The 21,858-nt window shown below is 39.5% G+C and overlaps 1 protein-coding gene across 3 annotated transcripts in view; it reads left to right on the plus strand.

Annotated features, from left to right (window-relative positions):
• LOC131973197 (glycine receptor subunit beta-like) overlaps positions 1 to 21,605 on the plus strand; it is a 57,793-nt gene extending 36,188 nt beyond the window's left edge. For 2 of the 3 annotated variants that reach the window (XM_059335114.1, XM_059335131.1), the window contains 8 exons: positions 2,060 to 2,127; positions 4,098 to 4,324; positions 8,051 to 8,133; positions 9,420 to 9,557; positions 11,387 to 11,539; positions 18,173 to 18,321; positions 19,738 to 19,896; positions 21,091 to 21,605. In XM_059335114.1, coding sequence (XP_059191097.1) covers positions 2,060 to 2,127; positions 4,098 to 4,324; positions 8,051 to 8,133; positions 9,420 to 9,557; positions 11,387 to 11,539; positions 18,173 to 18,321; positions 19,738 to 19,896; positions 21,091 to 21,387 — 1,274 coding nt within the window. In that variant the 3' untranslated portion in view covers positions 21,388 to 21,605. The remainder of the gene's footprint in view (positions 1 to 2,059; positions 2,128 to 4,097; positions 4,325 to 8,050; positions 8,134 to 9,419; positions 9,558 to 11,386; positions 11,540 to 18,172; positions 18,322 to 19,737; positions 19,897 to 21,090) is intronic. The other variant, XM_059335122.1, reaches the window with a different exon arrangement.
• The last annotated feature ends 253 nt before the right edge of the window (positions 21,606 to 21,858 follow it).

A 21,858-nucleotide genomic window follows, 5' to 3' on the forward strand; every position in this document is an offset into this window, starting at 1 on the left:
TCAAAGTTAGATATGAAAATGGTTTCTACACTGTTTATGCAAGCTGCGGTAGCATGAAATGTTCCTGTCTGCATAAAGAGCAGGCTTTGTGCAGCAATAAGCCTACAGGTGAGCAGCCTGCATCCTGATACACTGACAATGGAAGAAATGTGAGCAAGAAACAGGTAAGAGGGAGAAAATGGGGATCTGCTATCTTTTTGGTCACAAGAAGTGACTATTAGCCGGTGACCAAGAGTCGAGTTGGGTTGATGTGTTGGTGGCTGAGTCATGTCTCAGAGGCAGCTGGAGATGTCAGTACAAACCTTCAATAGAGAAACACAGGGAGGATCTCCTTTGGAGGGGACCGTGGCTACATACAGACATGTGGCACATGTAGAGCAGGAAGTCACCGTGTGTTCTGCCAGGCTGAAGAAACCTTGCAACATCTGTGGCTTGGTTGTCCCACATTGGCTCCTCTTTTCTCTGTACTGCTTTGGCTTGCTGGGTTAGAACAAGTTCTTAAAGACAGGCTGTTTTTGGACCTAGATATTCTGCAGCACAGCATATGAACATTTGTCTTATTATATTTTTGGTAGGCCAAGCTAAGATGATTGTATGGCTCACTAGGAGAAACAAAATGAAGGCAATGGGATCTGAAGATGTTGAACTTATGTTCAAAGGTTTGGTGGCTGCTTGTCTTAAAATAGAGTTCACATATAATTTTGTGTTAGGTACCTCAACAATCAAGTGTTCTCAGTTTTTGAGGGGTTTCTTTGTTGGGGCTAATATGTGGGTGGGTGGTATTCATGGTTTTAGTAAAATTCTCGGTGTGTTTTAGTGTAAATGACAATTTTGACCAATAAAGGATTGAGTGCCTGCCTTAAGGCCCATCCAAACCTGCAAAGCCTAGGTTTGGATGATTTCATAATTATATGTATCTAGTATTTTGTTTTGTATGTATCTCTCTGTTGTATTTATTGTATGTGTTTGAGATCAATGACTACAGTGGAAATAAGTCTAGACTTTATTGTGTTTCTGTCCTTAATGGTTCTTTGGGATTCATGTTTGTATTCTTACATCATCAATCAATCAATCAATCAATCAATCAATCAATCAATCAATTGACCACATATGCATAATAGCCAAAGTTAGGTTACTAGAAAAGAAGAGCAGCTCCATCCAAAGTGGGAAGAATACCATTTATCCTAATCAGACCAGTCTTCCAGTTATCTACAAAGCCCACATTCAGAGCAAATGACACACTGGATATTCTGTGTTGTTTTTTTGTCATGCACGAAAAGCCATACTTCAAGAAGTCTGGTGGTAGACCCTGGGACCCCTGCTGCTGCTGCTGACCCAAGTCTGGAGCTTTTCTTTGCAGCCATCGCTCCATTTTTCCAGCATCAGTTATAACTAGCAAACTGCAGCTGCGTTAAAGCAACAACGCGCCAGTTTTTCTTTCTGTTTGTTAATTTTTTCTGCTGTGCTCACTGAACAGAATCTCACACGCACAGTTCAGATCATACAAACTCAGCTGAGACGACGAATTTTGGACAAATAATGAAGCAGACAACTACTAAAACTTCTCACTGTCTGAAATTATGTAATTTAATATTAATTTTGTGCATTTATATTTTTTCCAAAATGATTTGGCGACCCCCAGTAATCATCTCGCGACCCCAATTGGACACCACCTCACCACCTTGGACCCCAAGGTTGAGAATGGCTGGTTAAGTGGACACCACCTCACCAGCCAGTGATGACATGTCATAATTGATACTGCTTTCATGAGGGTACAACACTCGAAGTATGTGGCAGAAAACTACATGTTGGATTTTAAGAGGCTCCAGTAGTGCACCCTTTTTCTCAACATCCCCACAATGGAAGAGAGTCTCTCAAGTGCTACCACCATATGTACTCAATGAATTGAAGTGTAATTTACTTGAGGAGAAGATGTTTTTTCCCCAGATACATTAAATCATCAGTACTTGAAAATAAAATATGTTGTGTTTTAGATGGTACAACAGAGTCTGGTGTCATATTGCTTTAAGTTTGTCTTATGTGTGCATGTGTGTTTCAGGTATCCCAGTGGAGTCCAGGGTGAACATCTTCATTAACAGCTTTGGGTCTATCCAGGAAACCACTATGGTGACAGTTACACACAACACAAAAACACTTAATGTTGTTCTGGGCTGGGCAGCTCTGCTACCTCTTCTCCCGCTTCTTCTTATTTTTCTCCTCCTTCTTCCAGTCCTCCTCCTCTTCTGCAGTTTTATGATCCTCCTCCTCCTTCTTCTTCTTCTTCTGGACATCTGCCTTCCCATGTGTGTAGATAAAAGATAAAAAAACAAAATTAGGAACTTACACCATATGACATGCATGTAGGTCCAGTTCTATGCTAATCTTCCTTAATTGGCTTTGTGGGTTAAAATCCTGATTTTTGGTTTAAAGTTTAAAACTTTAAAAAAATGAATGACAAACCAACAGTAAAACTAATTAAACCTATTTTCTCCCACATGTTTCTCCCACACACAGATAAGCGCTTTGATACTATTGTAAAGATGGGGCACTAGAACAACTTCAGGTTAAAGTGAGGTTCAAGAAGACATCAAATAGGGGACATGAGATGCACCCAAAGACTTTTCTTTCTTTCTTTGAGACGAACCCTGCCATGTCTCGTCTGGTCTCCTAAACAAACACAATGTATTGGCATGAAATCAAACCGGATTTGTCTTGTACACTAGACTGGACCACCAAATCCTGAAATACCCCCAACTCTAGAGCCCACTCTTAAATGTAGATTTTCTGCCTCTCGGAACAAAACAGCAATTGGTTCCAAAAGAAAATCATGTCAGTCACTCCCTGAGACAAGGCTACTGCTCTTGCAGTATCTTTCATAATGACCACATTCTGTCAGTTGAAATCAAGACCCTGGTGATGCAAAAAGAATATTTTATACCTTCTCTACAATTCTACATTGTCATTTAGCAGACACTTTTATCCAAAGCGACGTACAAATGAGAGTTAATACAACCAAAGCAAGGATGAAGTCAAGAAACATAGCAAGAGTAAGAGCCGTGGGTTTAATTCGAGTCCATTAGGACACAGGTGCTTTATAGGTCGCAAGAGCCAGCTTTTCATTGATACTCATTGTGCTATGTAAATTAGAGGTTTAAATTGGCTGTAGATGGAATTTGGAGCATAATGATTGTCTGCACACAGCCAATAGCCTAAACCAGGGGTAGGCAACCTGAGGCTTTGGAGCCACATGTGGCTCTTCAGGCTGTCTGTAGTGGCTCTATGTGGCTGTGACAAAATAATTATACAAAATGAATTACTGTTTTCTTTACATTTTTATTTATCATTGGTGTCAGCCATTGGAATTTGTATTCAAATTCCGTCAAAAAGTCAACTAAAATGTTCATCTTTCAAAACTTACAAAAGCCTACGGCCCAGCACCTTAACATAAATTTTGTCAACTCAAAGTAATGTTGATAGGCTAATTTAGACTGAGTAGGTTTTTTATCTTCATTGTGAGGCTCAAAATAAGGTTTGCGGCTCCATTTTGACATATTTTCCCTCCTTTTTTGGCCAACAATGGCTCTTTTGTTTGTAAAGGTTGCAGACCCCAACAGTTATGCTAACTGTGCTAATGCAACTTCAAACCTAAAAATGGCAACAGTGGAGACAGACCGACAGTGTTACTTAGGGGAAACTTAAAGAAGACAGGGACTCACATGAACTAAAAGGCATGCACTGCCGAACCCACTACCACAACAATTTTTGTTTGTTGTTGCATTAATACACACACAGAGGGAGCAACCATTATTCCATTCTATCTTTACATAGTTTAGTTGTTAACCACCATATGAATGTTCTGAATGTCATGTACAGCCCCTTTAATTGTTATTTTGGTTTCAAGATGTCTGGCCCCGAACAGCAGCTATAACTTTTTTCTATGTCTCTTTTGTTTAAAACAATGAATTACTACCTGTGTAGTGCAGCTACTACTAATAACTACTAAGATATGTGAAATGTTGAGTTTTCAGAATTTAGTTGAATCTTTGGTCAAAACATAATATGATCATTTAATTAATATGACGTTTCTATCTCAACAGGACTACAGAGTGAACATATTTCTTCGTCAGAGATGGAATGACCCTCGTCTACGACTTCCTACTGACTTTAAGAGTGACGCACTGACTATTGACCCCAACATGTTCCAGTGTTTGTGGAAACCAGACCTTTTCTTTGCCAATGAGAAAAATGCCAACTTCCATGATGTCACACAGGACAACATTCTGCTCTTCATCTTTAGGAACGGAGATGTCTTAATCAGTATGAGGTACACACACATATTTTCCTTTTTTTATCCACCTCTAGAATCAAAGGGCTACTCCTTTCTACTTTATAGCAGGTTCACACCAGCCACTGCTTGTCAATTCTTGCATGAGCAAAAAAGGGTTGTATTTTATACTTTTTAATTAAATTGTGCTTGTGTATTCATTTTTAATAGATTATAAGTCTGTTCTTGCCAGATTTGCTGGCACCAAAACAATCAATGCAGATCACAAGCTAGCAATGAGGGGTGCCGAAAAAAAGTGGCAGTACTTTCAGGTGTTTTGGGGAGCTGTTGGTGTGAACTGGTGGTTAAATATCACTCACATACAATATACGTGAGTGAGTGAGTGAGTGAGTGAGTGAGTGGAGCACTTTGTTCAAATCCGGGGCTGCTTGAGGCTCTCCATTTCAACATTCAAAGTCAGCGCCTGTTTCTAGCAAGCGTGGTTTCATATGCAGTGTTGAACTCTTTTACCGTATGTTAATTGATTAATCAAGGCTCCTGGTCTGTCTTTGAATTTCCCCTCACTATGGTGGGGGCTGGTATGTTGTCTGTTAGCAGCAGCTCAGAGCTAAATGGAAAAACAGCTTGCTAAACTGCCTTCACTAGGCAGACTGACAACTGAAATTTAGAAAAACAGTTGCTGACAAGAGGGCTGTTTCCACTACCGTAATAGCCTGACAATACCCGGAATGAGGTGGGTCTCACTTGCCGTAACGCCCCTAATTTGAATGTGAGCAGTCCGGTGCCGGCTTTTGTCAGGACCTTTTTAGTCCCTGTAGAAGAGCAGGGTCTTTTTTTCTCCCCTGAAAACAGCCTGGTTACTGATTGGATAGATCGCTAAGCAGGATGTGACGTAGTACTCTGCGCCACAACAACAACAACATTTGTAAAAGCCGGTAAAGCAGTGTTCCCAACTTAGCGACTTTGTTGCTAAGTTTGTCACTTTTCAGACCCTCTTAGCGACTATTTTTCAAAAAGCAACTGGAGACAAATCCAGCTACTCCTTCTTACTCTTCTTAACGAGCCGCTAACGAGGTGGAGGCCGACTTGTTAAGAAGAGCCGCATTAGCAGCAGTTAGCTACAGTTAGCTCTGTAGCAGTACAGTGTGTATGTGGTGTTAATTTAGCAATCTCTGTTTATTTACAACAGGCACCGGACACTCTGTGCGCAGTTAGCGATGCTGTTAATTCACAATCACAATATTTATGATAAGCGAAGACTGTGCATAATTAGCCATGCTGCTTTCAGCTGCTGACGTTGTGCATGACGTTGTGCACGACGTTAGCGACGGTGAAAACCATACATCACCTTCAGAGTCTCTAAATCCCTCTGGGGGCTAACTTGTAGTCGAAACACGCAGAGTGAGTGGACTTTTGAGAGGGTGCGGCTTGAGACTTACCCAGTGGCCACTTTCCCACCTTGTCGAAACACGGCTAAAGTTTCATGTCGGCTTCATGGGGAAAAATTGACAATGTTTGTATATATTGATTTATCTATTTTATATCCCCGCCCACTGTAGCAAGTGTGGCGAAGCTGTTGTATGTTGTGGAAAATCACTGAAAAAATTATACTCGATGAGAAATCACCAAAATAAATACTGAAGAGGAAGAAGTGGTCTTTTGTCAGTTTATTGAACCTTGCAAGATGAGAGCAAATTGTACAGAGTGTACAGTGTCAGTGGCAGTCTGCAAAATAGTTCTAAGGTTCTGTGTTCAAGCACTGTCATTTATACATACAAAGTGTGTGAGTAAAGCATGAGTAAAATGGAGACCTGAGTCAGTGTCTGATGAAGGAAACCTGCAGCTTGCAAGACAGATAAAAACACGAACAAGAACAGGCAGTTTCAGTATTCATTGATAAAAATGATTCAGTAACATGAGAACAAGCTTTGCCTGTAACTAGGGCAAAAAAGGTTATATTGAAGACAATTTGTGTGCTATTAATTTTCTATTACAAGTGATACAGAAACACAAAGAATGGGAGCATTGATCAATGAACATAGATAAATAAGTTCAAAATACATATATAGTGGGATATTTATGTGATTTATACAGCTTGTTTGTTTTTTATTTAGATCCCCATTAGCTTTTGCAAAGCAGCAGCTATTCTTCCTGGGGTCTATCATATTTAAGTGTGACGAATACAATGTAGAAATACACAGAGCTGACATAATGCTTCACTAAACGCCACAAAAATGGACTTGATGCATAAAAAATGTAGTGGGTCTTCCTTAGACGCGCCTCTCATGCCCTTGGTGGGGATTGAAACATTCAATAGAATGGAATCCTGAGAATATGAGATGCACACCTCACCTCCACTTGGGATTGGCTATAAGTTAAATTCTTAAGTGTATTATTACTTCTTTGTATTACTGGGGCAAAAACATACTGCTAATATCCAAAATTCTTCTCATAAACACTACCATTAATTATTCCTGTAACACATTGCCCACAGAATCCCAAAATCGCATTGACCAAACCCAGTCAGCCATATACTACATTTTGACCTAGTCTTGTTGTTTGGCAGTCAATGGGTTGTTAGAGAAATGCATTGAGGAAACCTTTAAAAAAAAATGTTTTTTTGTCTCCAACAGCAAAACCTCTCACCTATTTCTCTTCCCCATCGTTTGATGGGGAATGTTGAGCAGGAGACGTCCGAGTTCTTAGTTTTTACATTTTATTACAATACGTCAAGGAATGTGCAGTTACAGAGTCTCTGGGTTCAATCTACACGTCCCTGACATGACATTAGGCTGGTCAGTTCATGGAGGTTGGACCCCTTTCTGTCCCCGAAACCCAGTTTTATAGCCTAACAATGTTTACTGATAATGTCGGTAGAATCTCTCCAGATAATGCGTCCCTCTCGAACCGTTGATTCAGTAAAATCAATATAGGGACACGTCATATCACCATATCTGTGTCCTGACCTCTTACCAAAACATTACACACGACCTCCTGCCTTGATATGACTTACAGAGATATAATTGGAGACACAGATTTTGCAATGTCCACACTAAATATGAAACATAAAATATGAAACATACAATATATTTTTGTGATTATAGAATTTTAATCAGTTTAAGCAGATGGAATATATGTATTTAAAGTAATCACAGTTTCTAAACCAATAATAACACATGATCATAATCATTGTATCAAAAGCCTATCCAAAATTGCATAGACAGAGGGCACACACACAGATAGTGACCCCCATACACAGAGACAGACAACAGAGACAGCAAACAGAGACAGAATAACAGATTATTTCTAACAGGGTCCACAACATGGACAAATTTGACACACACATGTCATAACCTTTCATCTAGCTTCATCATCAGGTCAGACTTTCAAATCATCCAGTACTCTATCTTATGATTACAAATCTGCAAAATGACACAAAAACCTAAAATGGTGAACATTTTACCTACTATTGTTATTGTAAATATGTTGGCATGTTGACATTCACATTCAGGCCAATGCACTTAAACAAAGCTTCTTAGCGTGGCTGTGCCAATACTAGAAACATTTAGACTTAAAGACAATAAATTATTTCAAGAATGAGATGTGAAATGTGAAGTAGTGCTTTTCTCAAAATGGTATTTTGATGTGTCTATTTGACTGGGAGACGGTATAGACAGAGGAGATTAAAACTAGAGTAAACAAGAGATACATTTAAAAGACTTGTCATGATGAACCTTGTGTGTTTGTGTGTGTTTCTTTGTGTAGGCTGTCTGTGACCTTGTCTTGTCCCTTGGATCTTCAACTTTTCCCGATGGACACGCAGAAGTGTAAGATGCAACTAGAGAGCTGTGAGTACACTCGCACTCGCACTCGCGCGCACACACACACACACACACACACACACACACACACACACACACACACACACACACACATCCTTGTACTTCTATCTTTGTGAGGGCCCTCATTGGAATAGTGAATTCCCTAACCCCTTACCCTAATCTTCACCATAGGGCTGGGCGATATGGACCAAAGTCACATCCTGATATATTTAGGCTGAATATCAATTTATGATATACATCACAATATTTTTATCACAAAGTGAGAGCAAATGTTCAGTCAATATAATACCAAAGTTAGTACCAAAGCTCCATAAAGTGCACATTTAAATAAAAAAATATCTTAAATAAAAATAGCCTATGAAATTAAATAGGCCAATCTTTTTCTCAAATAAATGAATTTTTATGAGAAAAGAAGAATGAACATTACAAAATAACTAAATATGACAAACTCTAGTAAGGGCAGCATTCATATGTAAAGAAACTATTTAAATGTCTGCGATATGGTCTAATTCCATATTAAATTAAAAAATATATCGATATATGTTTTATATTGATATATCGCCCAGCCCTACTTCACCATCACAACTAAATGCCCAACCCTAACCATAACATAAACCTAATATTAACCTCAACCCTAAAACAAAGTCTGAACTCTCAAACAAGCCTTTAAAAAAGTGAGGACCGGCCGAAATGTCCTCACTTCTCAAAAATGTCCTCACTCTGTTGGTTAAAAACTTGTTCCGGTCCTTACTATGTAGGAAGTACAAGAACACACACACACAAACACACACACACACACACACACACACACACACACACACACTTAGACCTTAATTTGTTTCCTGGAGACTTGCCCTAATCATAACCACTACTACGTAACTGTAACACTCACCAGTTCAAGAGGCTAGAACATTTTTTCAAAAGGATTATCTTTTCACATCAGCCTTTAATTTACTTAGTCTGTCCAAGCCTATATACATGCTTGCATATATATATATATATATATATATATATATATATATATATGTTATGCATTGTTTTTTCTGTTGTACTGTATATATTGTATCCATCAAATATTCCATTTTAATGCTTTGTGTGTATTTTCTTTGTTCTTCATGGTAAATAGTCTGTCTAATCTGTTTTAAAGTTCTGTTATCAATATGCAGCATTGGCACAAATTTTTTTTTGAAAAAAACTGAGAAAAGGGCATAACAAAGAAAGTGCAAAGATACATTCAAAAGACTAATTTGATGCTGAACAAATAAATAATAATTTTCATTTGTATGTTTTAGTTGGCTATACCACCAGTGATCTTGTGTTCATGTGGCAGTCTGACCCAGTTCAGATGGACGAGATTGCTCTCCCCCAGTTTGACATTAAACAAGAGGACATAGTATATGGAAACTGCACAAAGTACTATCAAGGAACAGGTTGGTATTTTAATTTTTTTCACATTTATTAAAATAATAAATTAATTTTAATATTTATTAATTTATTAAAATAAGTTTAATATTTTTTTCCACAATTATTAATTTATTTAAATAATTTTAATATAAATAAATAAATTACAAAAATTTTTTTATAATTAAAATAATTATAACAAAGGCATTTACACCACCACTGTCATAGTGTGAATGTGGCAAATAAGCAACTTAGAACTACAAACCACCAACTGTTTGCTGCATCTTTAGCTTTCAGTTACCTTGTTACTTGTTAAGATAGCAACTTCCCATAAATATAATCAACAAAGTAAAAATATGCAGCAAAATTGTGTTTGACGTTATCATACAAAAAAGTAATATTCAGTGATTTTTATGTTTTGTTGATGATATAATATGGTATTACATCAACTGTTGTTCATAATACTGGAAGGTAAAAAGGTTGGACAACATTGAAAAACTGCTAACTAATAGATTTTAGCTATTTCACTAAAGACTCAACCAAATAAGTCAGAAGTTTGCTTCACTTACCAACCAGTAAATATGTTTTCAGTGCAACAAGCTGAAAAAGTATAATTCTTTTGATATTGAATAAATACTGATAATGATTTATTTGTCATCATGAATAAATCCCATATAGAAAAACAAAGCCAACACCGGCCTGAAATAACGAAAACAAACAGGAAATTACACCTTAGTTCATTTTAGTCAAACCATACAGGTTTGATTCAGTGGTTAGATGTGAAGGCAAACTATATTTTAATTTTAGTAAATTTAATATAGGATGCTTTCACATCTAACCACTAGATGTTAAAGCACCCTATATATATATCCTATATGTTACGAAATAACGTTAACAACTGAGCCACAGCCGCCCCAGGTTACCTATTAGACGTCAGTCACCTTTTCCATTTTCCCATCAATCCACAGTGAATTGTACAAAAAATGATCCACCATACAGTGGGTCTGGGTTTGATAACCCCATGACTTCCAAATTGAGCCAATCAGCCAGTTGAGAAACCAACACCGCCAGACACCTTTTAATATTACCATTACGCCACAAGGTTGCTAAGCCAGAATGATGTAAGGCATGGTCCTGACCAATACTAGTGTCTTGTTCTAAAATGCAGAGGGATAAATAAAAATGCAGGACTGAGAGGGCCGGGTGTAAATAGCTGAATGGCTCACATTGGCTTTATTATAACTTAAATAGAGACTTCAAATTACAGTCGGAAAAATTGTTCCTCCACATCCTACTCCATAAGCTGAACTTTCCCAGTGCTTAAGGTACACTTAAAGAAACCAACCAAACCTCCATTAACAAGGCAGACTAGGGGAACACAGATCTTAATAGGGAAACAAATCAATGTAGGTTCTGCAACATGAACAATTACCTTAATTCTTAACATTCTTACGCATTTTATAGAGAATTGGACATGATTGGGGACAGGGCATATTTAGGGGGAGATGGAGGTGGTATGCACCCTCTGTAAGCTGGGAACCTGAAGATTGATTTGAGATGCAACTCAGCAGTATGTGTCAGATTGTTCTAGTCATGAATCTATAATAAAATTAATTGATTATTAATGAATTGATTATTAATTATTAATGACTTAGACTTGGATTTAGATAATTTTGTTATGAGTATATGAAGACCAAATCCGTCTTGAAAAATACTTGGGCAATAAGTTCCACTCAGGGGTAATAATATTAAACATTTTAAACAGCATCACACAATTTACTTTTGCAAAGATAATTATATCCAAAAGCATGTCAATAGTAAACAATTGCTCTAAGACTCCTTCACTGTCTGTCTCTAGGATACTACACCTGCGTGGAAGTGATTTTTACATTACGTCGGCAGGTTGGTTTTTACTTGATGGGAGTTTATGCTCCAACTCTGTTGATTGTCGTTTTGTCCTGGTTATCATTCTGGATCAACCCTGATGCCTCAGCTGCAAGGGTGCCATTAGGTAAGTTTCACAAAATGCTACATTCTGTATTTGCAGCAATTTCCATTCAAGTATGCAATATTAAAATAGTCATACAAGTTACATACATCCCAATTGTTTTGCTGTCTTTTGATCAGGTGTGAGTAAAGAATTTACATGGGATTTTTCATGGGATCAGACTCAAATCTTCGGAGGAGTTAAAAAAGTAACTTTTGCATGTTAAAAAAACGATTAAGCAGAATGGGCTTGGCCTAAAACAAGGAATCTGTGCTGTATGCATGTATGTGAGTTGGACAGTGAATCCTTGGCATATCTCAACAATCGTTCATCCTTCCTGTTTCACACTTAGCAGGTGTGTTGCTGGGGAGCCAGTGTTTGCCATTGCCACATTTGGTGCAATTTCGAAAAAACACATATTAGGAAATTTTGAATAAACGAGATGGCAGCAATCTGTGTAGCAGCGGGGGAGCAGCAGTGGGGGTAGGGTAAAGGGCTCTACAGATTGAGGAGAGTGTGACTGAAGTTCACTCACTGAATGTAGATGCTGTATGGAAGAATTATCCTGTCTTTATTCAAGAGCGTAGATTTTCAGTTTGAGAGCATAATTTGTCTTTCTCATGCTCAGATTTGTTCTCCTCATGCTCACATTTTGCGCTCGCACTCAGATTTCTGCTGCTTTCTTTCAAAATGTATGCGTGCACTTAAAAATCACATGCTTGTGCTCACATTTCTTCTGCTTGGACACAAACATTTCGCTCGCACTCAAATATGTCCTGTGCTCGCTGAAATCTAAAGTCTAAGCGCTCAGATCTCAACTCTGCGCTCTCAAAACTTTTGTGCTCGCACCCAGAACACGCACATCCTCTCAGGTTGAGGTGTCTGCTCAGACTGAACGATGTCCCGCCCTGCGCTTAAATAGTGTGTTTCACCAGCCAATAGGGAGACAGCTAGATTGTGACCCCGTCTTAGGTGCGTTGCCTCGCCTTTTTGAGCGCTCCGTCGGGGTGGGTATATGGTCTGTTTGTAAAACTGCTTCTCTCTTAAAATACACCAATTGACCATATTAGCCAGCTATTTGAATTGTCACCTATTTAAGACGCAGCATATTTATGTAGAATTAATCTTAAGTAGTCCTAAAAAGAGTTATCGTAGTTTAGATTATATATATATATTTTTTTAAATTATTATTTATATATATATATATTTATTGTTTTTTATTTTTCACCTGTTCAGTGGTGTCACGATAGTCCAGTGGTGAAGTACGCTACCATCTGTTGCATTTTAAACCATGGGACGCCGGTTCGCATCCCGTCCGCTGCACTCTTGCTGCATGTCTTATTATGATTTACATTTTTAATTGATAAATTAATGTAACAGTAATACAATCCGTGTAACCAGCTGCTTCTCTTATTGAAACGTTTAACAAGAGATGATGGGTAAATAGACTTGGCTACGTGATTAAAAAGGTATAATGAAAAATACACTATGATGATGATAATGATTTGAGGATAACATTTGTGCGTGTAATGCAGTGTATCACCGTCCTATTTACGCGGTCAAAGCCAGGGAGCGCGTAATTAGGCTAATGTTGGTAATACTTTCACTTTCACAAGAAGAAGACTTTGAGCAGGATTCGGAGCACGGCAGCGAATGAATGGGAGACAGATGGATGGCCAAAGACCTCAAGTAAGTTCATTGCTAAATGTTGCTACAACTCAAAACACTCGTACTTATCAACATATATAGCGGGCCTTTGTCGGCACTAGGGACAGCAACTCATTACGAATGAAGTGACGTCAGCGAGGATTCCCTTCAGCTCGCGCATCATTATGTGTGCCAACCTGCCACTGGTACGATCATACGTTGCCAATTATTGTGCTTTCGTTGTACATGTTACAATGAAGGCCCGCTATATATGTTGATAAGTACGAGTGTCAAAATGATTACGGTACTGTTATTGAAACTACTGTATATGATCGATGTGTTTTGAGTTGTAGCAACATTTAGCAATGAACTTACTTGAGGTCTTTGACCATACATCTCGTCTCCCATTCATTCGCTGCCGCGCTCCGAATCCTGCTCAAAGTCTCCTTCTTGTGAAAGTATTACCAACATTAGCCTAATTACGCGCTCCCTGGCTTTGACCGCGTAAATAGGACGGTGATACACTGCATTACACGCACAAATGTTATCCTCAAATCATTATCATCATCATAGCGTATTTTTCATTATACTTTTTTAAATCACGTAGCCAAGTCTATTTACCCATCATCTCTTGTTAAACGTTTCAATAAGAGAAGCAGCTGGTTACACGGATTGTATTACTGTTACATTAATTTATCAATTAAAAATGTAAATCATAATAAGACATGCAGCAAGAGTGCAGCGGACGGGATGCGAACCGGCGTCCCATGGTTTAAAATGCAACAGATGGTAGCATACTTCACCACTGGACTATCGTGACACCACTGAACAAGTGAAAAATAAAAAACAATAAATATATATATATATAAATAATAATTAAAAAAAAATATATATATATAATCTAAACTACGATAACTCTTTTTAGGACTACTTAAGATTGATTCTACATAAATATGCTGCGTCTTAAATAGGTGACGATTCAAATAGCTGGCTAATATGGTCAATTGGTGTATTTTAAGAGAGAAGCAGTTTTACAAACAGACCATATACCCGCCCCGACGGAGCGCTCAAAAGGGCGAGGGAATGCACCTAAGACCGGCCCACAATCTAGCTGTCTCCCTATTGGCTGGTGAAACACACTACTTTAAGCGCAGGGCGGGACATCGTTCAGTCTGAGCAGACACCTCAACCTGAGAGGACGTGCGTGTTCTGGGTGCGAGCACAAAAGTTTTGAGAGCGCAGAGTTGAGATCTGAGCGCGTAGACTTTAGATTTGAGTGCGCACAGGACATATTTGAGTGCGAGCAAAATGTTTGTGTCCAAGAAGAAGAAATGTGAGCACAAGCATGTGATTTTTAAGTGCACGCACACATTTTGAAAGAAAGCAGCAGAAATCTGAGTGCGAGCGCAAAATGTGAGCATGAGGAAAACAAATCTGAGCATGAGAAAGACAAATTGTGCTCTCAAACTGAAAATCTACGCTCTTGAATAAAGATAGGATAATTCTTCCATAATGCTGGACCTTTGCTTCAGAGGATTCCAGAGTGGCCTTCACGATTAACTCCCTCACGTGCCACACTCGGTTGTGGGGAACAGCCGAATGGGAACGCCGCACTCCTGTCTGCTCCTCTCTGCTCCTCTATGCTCCTCTATGCTCCTCCTTCCACAACTTAACTGCCGAGTTCCGCAAGGTGTTTGGGGTGACGCCACGAGTTCCAGATGCTGCTGGGGGTCTTCTGGGATTGAGCCAGGGGTCCAGATCAGTGTTTGACTACTATATTGACTTCTGCACCAAGACTTGGTTGAGCAAGTGGAGCCCAGTGTGAGCTTACCTGATGGGTCTCGCTGAATACATCAAGGATGAGTTGGTGTCCCATGACCTGCCCGCCTCCCTCAAAACCATCATCGAGCTAACCTGATCGACACGTCCAGTCCAGGCAGCAAGAGAATCGACAGGACCAAGGAGACGCCAACACACCACCCGTTCTTCTGCACTTCTGGAACAGGCCCATCTCAACCCCAAGGATGGAGAGAGAAGCTGCTCGGGGAAACCTCTGCCTGTACTGCGACCTGGCTGGACACTTTGTTTTCCAAGTGTCAACAACAACAATAACTGTGCACAATTGAGGATAACAATCACAAATCAGTAAGAGCACAGTTTTAGGTTGCCATTGCTTGTCCTTGCATCATGGCGTCATGTGACTCTTCTGGTCAGTACATCCCTAAGACCTTCCAAATGAAAAGTTGTTAAAATTTCAGTTGTTGTAACTCAAATGTACATTGTCCAATCAGCCAAAAATTTCTCATGCTTGATAAGAGTCCAGATTTGACGACATCTATACGCCAATATTTACTCATAATGCCACCTATTGCAAACAGGAAGTCAGCCTTATTTAACAAAATCATCAGATTTACAAGAAACTTACATTTTGTGGTCTTTGGGACAGGGATGATGGTAGCTGACTTCAGGCACAGGGAGATGGTAGCCTGTGACAGTGAGAGGTTGAACAACCTGGTCAGGACTCCCCCTAGTGGGTCAGCAGATGCACACTTTTCCGAGTACCATCCGAGCACCATCCAGACCAGCTGCTTTTCTTGTGTTTAAAGCCTTCATCACCTGCCTCACCTAGTGTTCCTTGAGTGTGAGTGTGCTGTGACTGAAGGTCTGTGGTGGAGCTGTCTGTCTGGAAGCGAGAAAAGAAAGTGTTCAATTCCTCAGCCAGCGATGCGTCAGCAAAAGTAGTGACGGTAGTGGAGCCTTTGTAGTTGGTGATGCTCTGTAGCCCCTGCCACACCAGCTGCGGGTTGCTGCTGGCAAGATGGTCCTTGACTTTCTTCTTATGAGCCGCCTTAGCAGATTTAATGCCTCTCCGCAGCTCTGCCCTTGCCACGCTGTACTGTTCTTTGTCACCTGACTTGAAGGCAGATTTCCGGGTTCTCAGGAGTGTCTGGACATCCGAGGTCAACATGGTTTTGGTTAGGGTAGATCCGCTTCTCCACAGTAACACTGTCAGTGCAGATCTTTATGTAGAACAGAACAGTCTCTGGGTGCTCAAAGCAATCTTGAAGCTGAGAGAGTGATCCTTCAGACCAGATTTCAATGTTTTCTGTGGCCGGTTTGGATTTTTTTCCTGAGGGGGGTGAATGCAGGGACCAGGAGAGGTGAGAGATGGTCTGACATGCCTAGGTGTTGGAGGGGTACTGCTCTGTAGGCTTGCTTCAGGTTGGAATTAACATGGTCTAATGTGTTCTTTCCTCTGGTGGAGCACTGCACGTACTGTACAAAGTTAGGCAAACTTAAGGCAAGCTTGGTTTAAGTCCCCAGGACAATAAAAGCTTCCTCTGGGTGGGCCTTCATTTGTTTGTTATTGGTGACACTCATATTCTCTTCTGGTGGGATATACACAGCACTTCTCCTCTGCTCTTACTGGAGCTTTTATCACCTTTTGTCACCGCTTCCTGTCGAAGCGGTGCATGGAGCGTCCGGTTAGCTGAACGGCCGAGTCCAGGATGAGCGGGTGTAGTCAGGGTTCTGTGATAATCATCACACTGCAGTCACAGATGTTTTCGTTGTTTGTCATCAGTAATTCCAGTTCGTCAGTTTTGTTGACGATGGACCCCCCCTCCCTCGCTTCTGCCTCTGCTCTCTGCGCCGCTTCCTCTTCGACCTGACAACAATCTAGGGTGTGCCTGGCTCCTCGCTATGCCCAGCAGAATGTTCCTTCCTCAGCATAGCTGGGGTGTAGATGTTATCTCACTCACACACACAAGTACACACAAGAACATCCATGGCATTACGAAAGCTATACGCCGAAACAGAGAGCTAAGAGCTGCTGCGTCCATTCCCGCGGTGATCTTGGAGTCTGTGTTTCTAACGTGGATAGGCTGATACAAAGCAACATAATGCATGTTTAGTGTGTTTTCTTTAGGACTACATGGCGAATACTAGCCTGGGTATACCCAGACTGCCTTGCGCGCTCGAATTTAATGTCGAACTGCGAAAGGGTCTGGAATCCAGGAAGCATTCTTAGCCCTGTTTTAGGGATCCAATCACAGAGCGGGGAGGGACGGCAAGATGATGACGCGTACTACTCGGCATTTGGAAGCTTGTAGTTTTCCGGATCCAACATGGCTGCTGCAGACGCGAAACTCTCTTTAGCTGTAGACGGCGTTTTAAATAGTTTAGAGCGAAAGTTGAAAGGCGAAAGGTCTCTCGGCGGCTCCGCTGTCCCCCGGCTCGGAACGAGATCACCGGTAGCGCCGGTGATTAGCGCCGTACCGGCGAGACCGCCGGTGATCTCGCTCCGAGCCGGGGGACAGCGGTGCCGCCGAGAGACCCGCAGCAGCTTGTTGATTGCCCATAAAATCAGTGGATGTGTGTGGCTGAATGACATGAGGGGGAATAAAGCGTGAAAATAAATAATCTTCCACAAAGCGAGAACTGGAGAAGCAAAGCAGCAAGCAACACTCTCTCACAGACACACACACAACAAACATCCATTTCTGTTGCTCTACTACGTCATCTGGTATAACTGATCTGATTGGCTAAGAGCTACCTACAGACGCTTTGATAGACATTCTAAGCGCCCAATAAACGGCTCCGGAGGATCGTAAACCACACCTCCTCTACGGAAAAATCCATTGCTCGTTGCCAGACTAGACCTCATTTGAGAATAGTCTGGTGTTAGCCAGGCTAGGCGAATACAGCAAGTGATAGAACATGTACAATACAAAAGAGGTGAAAGGGCCAGTTTTTTCCCGCTTGTAGGTTTAATGTATTATCAGGTATCTTATCGAGCTTTCAGTCCATTAATCCAATAATTTATCAAATCAACCTTCCTTTACAATGTCAATCCACAATCTACATGTTGACATCACACCCAACACACCATTGCCACGAACCAACTTACTCGTTCTCTCTAAGCAGACTTATTTAAGCGCAAATGTTACTTATCTGGAGATAGTAACATGTAGTAGTAATACTAATGTTTTGCTGTTTGTGTGTTTCTAGGTATTTTATCAGTACTCTCTCTGTCCAGTGAGAGTATGCTCTTGGCGTCAGAGCTACCAAAGGTTTCCTATGTAAAAGCCATTGATATCTGGCTCATTGCCTGTCTACTTTTTGGGTTTTCATCACTGGTGGAATACGCTGTGGTACAGGTCAGTTCTTAAACACAAGCACACACTTGGACTGATTTGATTTTAATGGAAAATGCAACAGCATTTTTAATTTGTCTGCCTTTAAAATGGCAGTGGAATCTCTTTTGTTCTCCAACAAAGGAGACAGATGCCAAACTCTCTTCTTCAGATGTTTTTCCCCCACTCAAATTCAAATTCAACCTCTGCATTTAACCCATCTTTTATATACACCAGTGAGTAGAGAGTTATTAGTAACTGCTTATCCGAACTCTGGTCACAGTTGGCTGGAGCCAACTGTCACTACAGAAGATGTGAGGGAATACAGGGATTTTAATTCAACAGCTCAGAAAACATAAAAAAAATATATTAAAAACTGCAGCCAGTAAAAAAAATAAATGTGTATTTGAAAGGTAACATCTTTTAGTTACTGCAATTGTGCTTGTTCAGCATGTGGCTAATAAGTTTTTTGGTCTTACCCTACCACTACGCCTACCTGTTACCAGGCATGTGGGTTTTAAGAGGTTAAATATATTATCTTTGTACAGTTTCCCTTTGAAGATATGGCAAAAAGGATTAGCAAGTTATCACATTCTCTATTATTTATGTTTTCAACAATGTTTTCGTGAGTTGTAGTTATATTATGAGTATTTGTGCAAGATATTTTAACATACAAAACACTATTTTATTGGACATTTCATTATATTACTATGAGTTGTTTAACAAAATGCTGAGTGAATTTATGATAGGATTTTAAGGTGTAAAATGTTGGCTGTCTTGGTTCATGTTAGTAAGGCACTATCGAGCAGAGCATCTGTGTATTTATTTTATTAATCAGTATAGTTGCAACCCTCAACTACACTAGCCATCAGTTTTCATTCATTTATTCAATACACTGAGTGACCTGTCTTACGAGTCTGGGCTTTATTGCTGTACTGTCAAGGAAAACAATAGACTTTTAGTACCATAAACAAGGTGTTATACTGAAAAGGAAAAAAGGGTTGAAAAATCAGGAGGGATGGCAAGTTTCGTCAAAATGGACATTATACTTTCACCCAAAGACTGTGTCGTGAAATTGAAACTAAGGTTACATAGCAAACTTACTTTTTTCAAACCCAAACCATGTTCTTTTCCTATATCTAATAAAGTCATTTTGTTGCCTAAACCTAAACAGGAACCTTTTGACACCTAAACCAAACCAATTAGTTTGTGTCCTAAACCTTACAAAGTAATGTTGTTTGAATTCACAACATTACCAGCACTATGCAAACAAGGGGGGGGGTGACATAGATGTCACTGTGAAAACCCCACTAATCTTTGATGTATATGTGGACAGTTGGTTATCCTTGAATGCAGGTGTGAAGATCAGTGAGACAAGGAGCCCAGGCCAGCCAGCCATCCAACTCTCTCTCTCTATTCTTCTCTCTATCCTCTCTGTAGGTGGCACTCAACAGTCCCAAACTGATTGAAGAGGAGAAAGCCAAAATGGCCACAAAGGAGAAAGCTTTGCAAGAGAAAGAAGGAAAAAAGCCTTCAAACAAAGCTAACAACACAGTGAATGGGACTGGTGGAACACCCATACATGTCAACACTCTGCAGGTAAACACAACTCGGCCAAATGGACCGGAACTGTACATGAATATATTTGTCACATTATTTTTTAGGATTTATACTTCAGTTTTCCCATGATGAAATAAAATAATGTGCAGCTCAACAAACTGTATACCAAGGCTTTACCTTAACGTGTTATAATATACAGCAGGAATACAGCATTATCCTCATCAAATTTTCAAACATAAATGTACATAAAATAAATAATGGCCCCAGTATACTTTCTTGAGGGACCTTGGGCTAAAAAGCTGTAAAACTACACTTGCCATTAAATGGGTCTGCAAAAAAGGTGTGTCTAAAAACAAGATAAAAAAAAAACCTCAATCTGAGGGAAATGATCTTGCTGCATGGACAGATAATTTCACTTGACAAGATTTCTTAAATTAAGATTGTTAATTCTAGAAATAAGCATGTTGAATGCTTAAAATAAGAAATGAACTCTTAAAACAAGATAAATTATCCAACACTTCTAAATCTAAGGTTTTTTTTTTTATCTTGGTAAAAACAAATAATTTGTAGTGTACATCTACTCTGCAAAAACCAACTGACAAAAAATGATAAATAAATAAATAAATAGAATTAAGCAAAAACATGCTCAAAACAAGTACAATTATCTGCCAGTGCAGTAAGTAAATGTTTCTTTGTAAGAGTTCTTTAAATAAGTAAAAATATAGGCACTGGAAAAACCAATGATATCTTAAAAAAAAGTCCAAATATACTTATTTTGAGCAATTGTGGCTTGAAAAACCCAACTGTAGTGACATTAAAATAAGCCAGAAATACTTGAAACGAGCATGTTTTTTTCTCATTTCAGAATCTGTGGGTAGATACTGGTGATAGAAAATGCTTTTGAAATAGCATTTAAACTACATGCAACTAAAACTCTTAATTTGAACCAATATTTTAGGTAAATTTACACCACAGTTACTCACCCTGTGAAGAGGGGTTACTCACCCTGTGAAGAGGGGTTACTCTTTCATTTTAGTTACAAAAAGACACGTGTTCTTAAGATAAGCTAATAAAGCTATATGGTCAGTAGGTAAATTATACTCAAAACAAGATAATTAAGATACTAACGCTAGACATAAGAAGAAAATACTTGGTAAGCTTCATGTTTTTTGCAGTGTAATGACATGAGTGACAATATCAAATGTCTTTACTCAGTCAGTCTGTGTCTTTCAGCAGGTGGTAGAAACTCGCTGTAAGAAAGTTTGCACCTCCAAATCAGACCTTCGCTCCAATGACTTCAGCATCGTGGGATCTTTACCTCGAGACTTTGAACTATCCAACTTTGACTGTTATGGTAAACCTGTTGAAGTGTCAGGGGCCCTTAAGTCCCAGAACAAAGCCAACAAGAAACCACCACCACCTAAGCCTGTCATACCTGCTGCTGCCAAACGCATTGACCTCTATGCAAGAGCCCTATTTCCCTTCTCCTTCCTCTTCTTCAATGTCGTCTATTGGTCTGTCTATCTGTGATGGGGGAGCAGGAGAGTAGGGTGAAAAAAAGTGGTTTGTATCCTGTAGTCTGTTATGAATGAAACTAAACTGAAGCTACAAATGACTGCAAATTCATATACTGAACTATATACTATATTTAGCATTTCAGAGCCACATTTCAGAGCTGCTCCAGACCCTGTGAGAAAATGTAAATTACCACAACTGCAAATCCTTACAGTCATGGAAAAAAATATTAGACCACCCTTGTTTTCATTACTTTATTGTTCATTTTTTGACATTTTTTGGGGCAAATATAAAGATAAAAAATAATAGCTCCTAAGAGTTTAATTTAAGAGCTGATATCTAGACATTTTCCATGGTGTTTTTGCTGTTATCATTATATGTGTCCAAACAAATGTTAGTTAGATGTACCAGGCATTAAAATGAACAAGAAATTGAAGAAAAAGGGTGGTCTAATAATTTTTTCCATGACTGTACATATTACCTGTA

Source organism: Centropristis striata, chromosome 1 (genome assembly GCF_030273125.1).
Source record: "Centropristis striata isolate RG_2023a ecotype Rhode Island chromosome 1, C.striata_1.0, whole genome shotgun sequence".
Classification (NCBI taxonomy): Eukaryota; Metazoa; Chordata; class Actinopteri; order Perciformes; family Serranidae; genus Centropristis; species Centropristis striata.